General features: G+C 69.5%; 1 protein-coding gene across 1 annotated transcript; it reads right to left on the reverse strand.

Annotated features, from left to right (window-relative positions):
- Positions 1 to 4007: 4007 nt before the first annotated feature.
- On the reverse strand, positions 4008 to 9518 carry CCKBR (cholecystokinin B receptor). Its single transcript, XM_044418591.1, has 5 exons — positions 9392 to 9518; positions 7274 to 7525; positions 6686 to 6941; positions 5480 to 5607; positions 4008 to 4537 (listed from the first exon to the last, which is right to left on the reverse strand). Exons 1-5 carry the CDS (start codon positions 9516 to 9518, stop codon positions 4008 to 4010), a joined length of 1293 nt encoding a protein of 430 aa, XP_044274526.1.
- Positions 9519 to 9602: the final 84 nt, after the last annotated feature.

Below are 9602 nucleotides of genomic sequence, written 5' to 3' on the forward strand. Positions count from 1 at the left end.
CTCACGTCTTTGGTCGCTGCTTTAATTCTGAGCTCCGCTTTCATCGATGGACTCATTGCCTTTTGTAGCAGCATCTGGTTGCGCCTCCGGGGGCTCCCCTAGGAGGCCCCTGGACGGAAATCCCTGCAGGGTTGGGGGGCCCAAGGCAGGGCGGCAGAGAAAAAACCTCAAGTAGAAGCCAATGCCAGTATCCGAAAAGCACTGCAGGAAGGCCAGGCTGCAGCCCAGGGAACCCCCGTGTTTCTGTCCCAGCGCCCCGAGTGTTGGGGCAGCCGGTCCTCTGGGCAGAGAGCACCCGGCTGGGCTCAGCGATGCCCTACAGCTGCACGAAGGCCCGGAGAGCCATGGGGCGGCCCCGAACCCCCTCCCTCTGGGCGCTGCTCGGCCCAAAATGAGTGCCCCAAGCACCTTCTCCCCGCCCCCGCCCCCCGCCAGGCAAGGCCGCCGTGTCTGCAGCCTCACGTGCCTTCGTGTGCACACGGCCTTTGCACGGGAGCTGAGCAACATTTTCGCTCGCAGCGTTGCGTGTTCCCCATCAAAGCCATTTCCCCGGCTCTTGGTGGGGGAGGCCGAGGCGGCCAGTGACAGACGCCAGGGGAGTGGCTCTGCCGTCGGCTCACCCGCGCGGCGCTCTCCGTTCTCCTCTTCCAAGGACGCTACTGGAGGCGAGCCGCTTGGCGCGGGGGGCACTGCGTGGGTGATGCCAAAGGCTCTGCCAGGCCTCTGCAGCATCACCCCCCCCCATGCTACGCAGAGAGATGCTGGCACATCCATCCAGGATGAATCATCCCGCAGCAGCGGGGGGCGGGGGGGCAAGGGGATTCTGGGCGGGCACAGGGCCACGGGGAGGCTGCTCCCCCCCGGCACAGGCACGGGGGAGGGGTCTGTGCAGGGCACGTGTCCGCCTGCTGGTGCGAGGGCGGTGGGTTGGGGTGCCTGGGCAGCTCCAGTGGCCATGGGGCACGTTGGCTCCACCGCTGTGGGGAAACGGAGTCCTGGGGCCCCAATTCAGAGTGCTGGGCAGGAGGCTGCGATCCTGCCCTGCCCAGTGGCTTCCTCCGAAACACTGCCCCCTCCACGTGCCCTGAGGAGGCTCGGCTCGGGGGCACAGCAGCAGTGCGGGAAGATGGGCTCGGGAAGCTTGGGGACAAGCCAGGCCTGCACAGGAGGGATGGGCCCCCTCCAGCCGCACGGCCAGGTTGCTGGCGTGCAACGCAACTCGGCTGGCGGAGCGCCACGAGGATGGCCCTTGCCCGGGGAGAGCCAGCTGGGGCAGCAAAGCCTCTGGCTGGGGTGGAAGCATCCCTGGAGGAGCTGAGGAAGCGTTTCTGGGCAGGCCGGGGCCCTGGGGCATGGCGGCATCCACCCGAGAAGGCCTCGGCCTGGAGTGGAAGAGGCCCGGCTGGGGCACCCCCCTCTGTCGTCGTCGGAGCCCCTGAGCTGGGGCGGGAGCACCTGCTCGATGTAGAGAACCTGCTCCAGCACACCTGGGGAGCCAGCGGAGGGGAGGGAGAGCGGCACTGGGCACGGCCGTCTCGGGACGGGGCCCCGCGGGGAGGGCGGGGAAGGGCGCCCCAGAGGACCCGCACGCCACGCGATGTGGCTTCAGAATCACCGGTCGGATACCAGCCGGAGGAGGGCCGACCCCGGAGCACACTGTGCAGCCCGACCTTTTGAGAGCACGTCTAGGACACCGACGGCAGGACCGCGACCGCAGGCCAAACGCGCGGATTTCTGGTTTCTCCCACCTCGCCCTGCAGTTTGGACCACCAGCCCCGATGAAGATTCCTGGAGAACTCCAAAGCTCGCATGTGCGGCCCAGGAAAAAGTATCGCGCACCCATCTGTTTCATGGACCCCTCCACATTGGGAAAATCGCCAAGGGATTTGATGCCTCCCACCTCCCCCCCCCCGGCCACGAGCGTCTCATAGCTGCACTGCTGAGCGAGGGTCTCTTGAGCCGACGTGGACTGCAGGGCAGCGCCCCGGGAGCCTGCTGGGCTCGGTGGTGAGGGCCAAGAGAAAATGGTCCCATTCAACTGCCAAAGAGGGAAGTTCTTGAAAACCAGGGAAATGGAAAGAGGTTTTTGAAAGGCGGAGTTGAGCGTGAGTTGAGTGTGAAGGTGGAGTTGAGTGTGAAGGGGCCACGGCTGCAGCTGGGTCGCAGGCGTGTTCAGGCTCACCCCAAGGACCTGTGGGGCCCTCCGCCCCCCGGCCCCAGCCCGTGCAGCGGGACGAGCTGGACCAGCCGCCCCTGCGATCGTGGCGGGAGAGGATCGCTGCAAGGGGTGCCCGGGGGGGCAGGGCAGGCGGCCGAGGCAGAGCGACTCTCTGCCCCGGCTCTGCATCTGGATGGTGGGAGCCACCAGACACGCTGCGCAGTGTGGGCGGAGGTGCCTGGGCATATGCGGTCCCCCGTGAGGGCGTTGGGGTGGCCAAGGGGGGCCATGCCAGCCCAAGAGGCCCCAGCGCAGCAGCTGAGGGGCATCAAGGAGCCGCGTGCAGCCCAGGGGGCTCCCTTCGGACAGTCCGGCACGCCCGCGGGCGAGGGGAACAAGGAGGACAGCAGTGCAAAGAAATGCAGGCAGGCAACCAGAGATGCGCAAAGGCGTTTTGGGGGCATCGTGCCGATAACATTGAGACCGATAACAAAGACTGCTTTAAATATGTCAGAAGCAGGCAGCTCTGGAAAGGCAGGAGTTACAGGGGGACACACGGAGGAGGAGAACATCACGCAGAAGTTAGGCAAATGGTTTCCTTCGCTAGAGAGCAGAAATGCGCGCATGTATCCAGATTTCCAGAAAGGGCATCTAAAAAAGTATTAAATACCAGTGACAAAATACGTGCTCAGTCTTTTTGAGAAAATGAGACAGAAATAGTTGCCAAGTCCAAATGATTGCCCTCTTGCCAGTTCTTTAAACAGGCAGTGCAAAATTCAGTTCAGACTGAGATACAAAATTCCTGCTGTTCTAGCAAAGCCATTTTGCATGTTTCTGACCGCCTTCTGTGCCAGATGACTGGAGACGGAGCAGCAGCTTTTGCAAGGGGCCAAGGTATTTCCAGAGCTGGAAAAGCTGATGAAGGGAGGGCGATGGACAGGATCCCGGGACTGCAGCAGCTCCCTTACCCTGCTGGGGCTTTTTACCTTGGAGGAAGCGGAGGGAGGGGGGCTGTACGAAACGAAGCCTGGGCCGGAGGAAGTGGGCCCTAAAGCTGCCTGGACAGGATGCGGCCGGAGGACGGGTTCTGCTCACAGGGCCACATTCAGCCCTGGAGCTCCCCACCGCAAAGAGTGGTGCTGGCTGCTGGGGACGCCGGAGGCTACCGGGCCAGCATGCACCCAGTGGCCACGGCCGCAAGCTCCTGTGGCCCGGTATGCCCCCCCCCCGCCCGGGCACTGTGGGGAACCTGGGCTGGGAGGCAGCCGTGCTCGGCCCCTGCATGGGCTTCCCCCGCCACCCGGGAGGCACGGTGGGAACAGGCCAGCCCCAGCTCATCGGGTCACGGGGCTGGGAGGGACCCCGTGGAGCTGCGATGCCCCCCGAGAGGGCCACCCTGCCTCCGAATAGCTGGCCACGGGGAGCGAGGGAGCGTTTGCGCAGCCGCTGCTCCGTCCACAGAGCTGGACACTGGCTCTGTGGGGCACCGCCCCGTGGCGAAGGGAGCCCCTGCAAGCACATGCCCGCTGGGAGGGGCCCGGGGAGGGGCCCTCTCCCCGTGGGGGCACACACGCTGCCCACAGAGGGGCCTGCGGGGCCCCAGCATCCCTGCTCAGAAGGACCATGCGCAGGAAGTGGGGGAGCGCCCCCAACAAATACGGGGTGGGGAAGCTCACACTGCAGCGCCGGCCCCTCCCGCAGAGGCCCCCTCCAGGCCTTGCCGGCTAGCCGCTCCCCTCCGGGCCCTGGAGCTCCTCGGGAGCACCCCCTGGCCCCGCCGCGGCAGGCTGGGAGCCGGGGCCGCGTGCCCCCAGGGAAAGGCGAGGTTGTGGGTGGCGCCGTCTGTGGGTCAGGGCGCCCCCACGCTGCTGACCGTGGTGTAGCTGACCTTGGACAGGGAGGCTGCCCCAGCGGTGGCCTCCTCGTCGGGGGGGTGGGGGCGGCGCCAGCGGCGGGGCAGGAGGCAGCGAGAGAAGGCGGCGGCCGCGGCCTTGCGGAACCGCTTGTTCATGAAGCAGTAAATGAAGGGGTTGGCACAGGTGGAGGTGTACAGGAGCAGGTGGATGAAGGAGATGGGGGTGCCGGAGAGGGCCCGCTTGGCCACGTGGGGGTCGAAGGCACGCCACGTGTTGGCCACGTTGGTGGGCAGGCAGCACACGAAGAACACGACCACGATCACCACCAGCATGCGGATGACCCGCTTCTTCGCCACCAGCTTGGCCTCCGAGCTGTTGATCCGGGCCGGCTCCTTCCTGGCGCTGTCCGCCGGCACCAGCACTGACAGCTCCACAGCGCCGCCCGCAGGCCGGGGCACTTGGACGTAGCAGCCGTCCCCCTCCTCGCAAGGGGCCGCAGGGCCGGGGCCTCCGCCCCGCTGAGCTGGGGGGCAAGCAAACGGAAGGACCGTGACAAGGGGAAGGACAACCGCCCCCCCGCGACCCAGCTCTGCCACCTGCTGGGGCCAAATGGAACCGTCCAAAGCGGGGGCTGTGCGGCCCCCTTCCGACCGAGCCAGCCAGGCACGCTCCAGCCCTCCCCCCCCACGAGCGTCCGTCTTCAGGTGCCCCGGCAGGCCACAAGCCCCCGCGGCCCCCGCACCAGGCTCACATCGAGGGGATGGCAAGCTCCTGGAGAGGCGGCCCAGGGCCAGCCACCTGCACGGGGCAAGGGGGCTGCGGGGCTGCTCGGGGTCCGATGTGCCTCCCTGGCAAGGGGCTCCATCGGTGTGGCCTGCCCCTCCTGCGGGCCGTGTGGGGAGGAAGGGGCTCCCGGGTGCGTGGGTGGCTCTCCCACACGCCATCCACCGGCCCCACTGGAGGGGCGAGCCGCGCACGGGGGAGCGGCACGTGGCCGGGGCCGCCTCCGCTGCCACCCCACGAGGCCGCCCGGAGGAGCGCCTCCTGCAAACGCCAGCCGTGCGCCCCCCGCCCATGCTGCACGGCGTGTGGGGCACGACTGGCTCCCTCCGCGGGAGCTCTCCTCCGCGGGCGCCCGCTCTCCGCTTCAGCTGGAGCTCTTGGCGGGGAGCGTGCTGGCCAGAGGGGCTCCCGGGGAGGGGATGCCCCAGCCCCGGGCTAGAGACCCCGGCACAAGCGGCCCTCCCCAAGCCCCCTGAAGCAGTCCAACGGGTCGGGAGGCCCCGCTCGGCTGGATCCCCGGGCTGCCCCGAGCAGGCGTGTGCGGCGGGTCCAGTGGGACATGCCGGCTGCCCCCCGTCCCCCAGGCTCCGGAGAGAGTGCCAAGTGCTTTTGCACAGAGCCAGGTGCACGTCCACCACAGGCCACTCGCTGTGCCAAGCGAGCGCCCCCCCCCCGTGCATACCTTTGGCCTCCCGGGCGAGGCCCATCTCGAACCGGATGCCCCGGTAGAGCTCACGGGAGATCAGGCCGTAGGCCACGCTCATGACGAGCCCCGGGATGAAGAAGAGGATGGTGAGGAGCAGCACATACCTGGGGAGGGAGGCGGCGGCGTTACTCCAAGCGCGCGGGCCCAGCCTTCTCCCAGGGGAGCCGCCGGCCTGGACCCCCAGGAGGCCTCCACAGCCCCCAGCGCACGGAGGACCAGCGCGGCCAGCGCGAAGGGGCTGCTCCGCTCCCAGCCCAGCCCCGGGCTGCGGGGAGGGTGGGAGGACGAGGGAAGGGGCGCTGGCAGCTCTCCTGGGTCTCTCGTGGGGAAAGGGCAGCAGCGACTGCCGTCCAGAGGCGAATGGGCGAATGAACCGTCCGGGCCAAGCAGTTCCGCTCGCTCTCCTCCCGCGCAGTCCAGCGGGCCACTGCCGGCGACGCAGCCCAACCTCCCGCGTCGCATCACTGGGCGGGTGACACGCCGCCGCCGCTCCTCGGACCTGCCCGTCTCACGAGTGCTTCGACTCGACTCGACTCGCAGCCTGTGGGGAAGCTCCGTTCCCCGGGAGGCGCCTACCCTCTGGCCGGCTTTTTCTGCCCCCCACCTTTTCCGCTACCTTGGCAGCCTGCGCACCTTGGGGAGATTACTTCAGCTGGATGAGAGCAAAGGGGCCCAGGCAGTGCCCCCCCTCAGCACACCTCGGGTGGACGTCGCTTGGGCACACGTGCCCCCCCACCCCCTTCACCGGGAGCCGGGGGCTCGGAGCCTCTCGCTGCCATTGCTGGGAAAGGGTCCTGGCTGCACCCCCTGGAGCTGCTGGGCCAGAGGCGAGAGGTGCCCCCGCAGACCCCCCTACACCGACGGAGCCCAGGGAGGGGCCACTACGTGCCAGCCAGCCGGGAGATGCAGCCGGGCGGCCGAGCAGCGCTCCCCGTCCTCGGCATCGGGCGCTTCGGTCCTGCCCCCAGAGAGCCACTGGCGAGGTGCCCTCCCAGGGTCAGACCCGCAGGAGAAAGCTCGTGGTGCCATGCCTGCACTGGAAGCCCCTTGGGGCAGAGCCCTCCCCACCTGCATGGCGCCAGCCGGACTGAGCACGCTATACAGAACCGTGTGTGCGCCCCCCGCCAGCACCTTCCTGCCCTTCCCCGGGCCCCCGCCCTGCCCCGCCCGCCCGCCACTCACCAGGCCTGCTCCACGAGGTGCCCGGGCCAGCGGGGGCTGCACTGGGAGACGTCCGGCTGGGAGGGGAGGGCGCTGGTGGTGCTGTAGACGGGGTACGGCAGCATCAGGAGCGCCGAGAGCAGCCAGGTGGCGGCAATGACCCGGCAGGCGTGCGAGCGCGTCTGCCACACCCGGGACTGCAGCGGGTTGCAGATGGCGTTGTAGCGCTCGATGGCGATGGCCACCAGGCTGAAGGTGGACACGCTCACCGACATCCCTGCGGGCGGACGGACGGACGTCCCTGTCACCCGCGTCCCGTGGCTGGCCGAGGCGGGGGGGGGCCCCCTGCTTGCCCCGGCCGCTGGGCGGCAGCGGATGCGGGCTCTGCTCTGGCGCATCGGCGCACCCGGGGGGGACCGCAGCCCCCGCTCAGCCGCGAGAGGGGAAGCGCGGGCCGAAGCAGACGAGGCTCCACACGGCCCCGTGCCCATGCCCAGCTGCACGCTTCCTCGGAGGCCCCCGGGCCCCAGCCAAGAGCCCGCCCAGCCCAGCCGGAGGGCGAGGAAAGCCCTCTGCCCCCTCCCACCACTGCGGGGCCGGGGCACCCACCCATGAGATAGGCCATGGCCTTGCAGACGAGCTTCCCAAAGATGAAATTGCGCAAGAGGTTGGGGATGAAGGTGAAGGGCATGCAGAAGATGGCCACCATGAGGTCGCTGAGCGCCAGCGAGAGCAGGAAGGAGTTGGTGACGGTGCGCAGCCGCTTGTTCGTCACTAGGACCGCCACGACGAGCGCATTCCCGAAGACGCTGAGGATGAAGATCAGCGAGTAGAGGAGCACCCGCAGGGTGAGATCGAGCTCTGCGGGGAGAGGGAGGGGGCCGTGAGCCCTTCCTCGGGGCCGGAGCCGTGGAATGGGTGAGCGGCCGGCTCCCGGAGACGGCCTGGCCAGGCAGGGACGGCCTGCCCACCGGTCCGGTTGCCCCCCGAGGCAGGAGAGCCGCCGCCCCTCCTCCTCCAGCACCGTGCTCCCTCCGTGGCTGGGCCACTTGAAGGGCCGTCCAGCCTTGGTCCTACACAGGGCAGAACGGCCGGACTTGCTCGGAGCGGCGCTGAGCACCACGTTGCCTTCGCTCCCGCACGGCTCAATCGATGGGGGACCCTCCCTCCAGCAGAGAAAGGCCCCGCCCCCGCACTGGCCCACTGCAGGGGCTGCACATGCGCAGGCCGGGGCACCTGCCCACGCTCCCGCGCCCCCCGGGGCTCCTCCCCGCCACACGAGCGTCTCTGGCAGCTGCTGGAAGCCCTGCAGCCGCCTGCCCCCAAGCTCTCTGTGGAGGCGGCCAGGCGCTCCCGGCGCTGCTGCTGGGATCCTGACGGTTCACCCTAGAGAGGCGGATGGGCAGCCCCGCTGCTTCCCAGCAATTTCCAGCCGGATCCACAGGCGCCCCCACAAGCCCTGCCCCCCCTCCAGGTGCTGCCCGCTCGCTTTCCTCCCAGGGACGCTGCTGCACACGGTGCCTGTTTGCCCAGAGCCCCAGCTGCTGATAAGGAGGCGCTCGACTGGCAGCTGTGACACGTGGGGACAGAGCGGAGGCCACGGTGGGGCGGCTGCAGCCGGCCCTGGAGCCCACGGTGCGTGCCACGTGGGGAGCAGCTGGCTTGCCGCGGGGGGCACGCTCTGTTCCCACGGCTTTGCTGGGGGACACACGGCCCCAGACGGCCCCGCACTACCTCGCGGGGACAACCCGGGTCCGAGTGTCATGGGATTTACCCAAACCTCAACAAAGCTGCCCAAGTTAGTGACCACCACCAAATCCGGAAGAACGGAATCCCACAGCGCAACTGTGTGTGGTGTGACGTCCCCATCCTCTCACCTCGCATCTCATACTGTGAAAGAGGGAAGGGGGACGCCCCATGCGGCTCGGCACGTCCCAAGCCGGCCCTCCTGAGCATGCCTGCCTCCCAGGCTCAGAGGCCCCGGGACCACACGCTCCCACGGAACTGGAGCCCGGATCGCCCAGGGGGAGCCAGCTGAGCCCACAGCACCAGCCTCCTCAGCCCCTAGGGCAGCGGGGGGGATTCCCCCGGGAGGAAATCCGGGGGGGGGGGGGAGGCGGCTGCCCTGGTGCGTCGTCTGTCCGAGGCTTGGCGCACACAGCCCCAGAAGGGGCACACGCCCACCAGCACCCCCGGCCGGGCTGCCTCCTGACCGGCACCGTGGGGCAGGCGATCCGCCCTCTGCGATTGCGGCACGCAGCCGAGGGCAAGATCCACCCGGCCGAGCCGCTGCCGCCCGTGCGTACAGCCCCTGTGCCAGCACTGGGCGAGGCGGGGCGCAAGGAGAGCGGTCTCGGCTCCCCCCCCCCTCTGCCAGCCCGGCCCGGTCAGCCCCAGGGAGAGGGGCTCGCGGCGGCGTGAGGGGGCAGCCGGGCGGGGGCTGCAGCCTGCGGGAAACGGGCGCTGGCAGTGGCCGCGTGTGCACGGCGGGGCGGGGCGGGGGGGGAAGGGATCAGGCCCCGTTTCGGGGCGTCGAGCGGGGCCCGGCTGCCCTGGCAGGGCGAGGGCCAGAATTCCGCACCGGAGGCGGGGAAGAGCCCGCTCCGCTGCGGAAGAGGGAAGCGGCTCTCGCTTCCGCGGTGGCGGCGTGTGAGGGGGGGGGGGGGGCAAGGTGCGCGCAGGTGCAGCTCCCAAGCTGCTGACGGGAAGCGGGGGCGCGAACCTCACCTGGGGCGCCTCCGCGGGGCCTCCGCGAAGGGTCGCAGCCGCCGCCGCCGGTCGCGTTCAAGGCGCTGCCGTTAGCCGAGCCGGGCCGGCACAGGAGCGACTCGTTCAGCTGCCGCGGCGCCTCCATGCTGGGCGGGCGCGCGTGGTCGGCGGGGACGGAGCCGCCCGGCCGCCCCTCAAGGTCCGTCCGCTGGCCCGCCGCCGCCGCCGC

The sequence above is a fragment of the Varanus komodoensis genome, unplaced genomic scaffold, assembly GCF_004798865.1.
Source record: "Varanus komodoensis strain SLA01 unplaced genomic scaffold, ASM479886v1 scaffold91, whole genome shotgun sequence".
Lineage (NCBI taxonomy): Eukaryota > Metazoa > Chordata > Lepidosauria > Squamata > Varanidae > Varanus > Varanus komodoensis.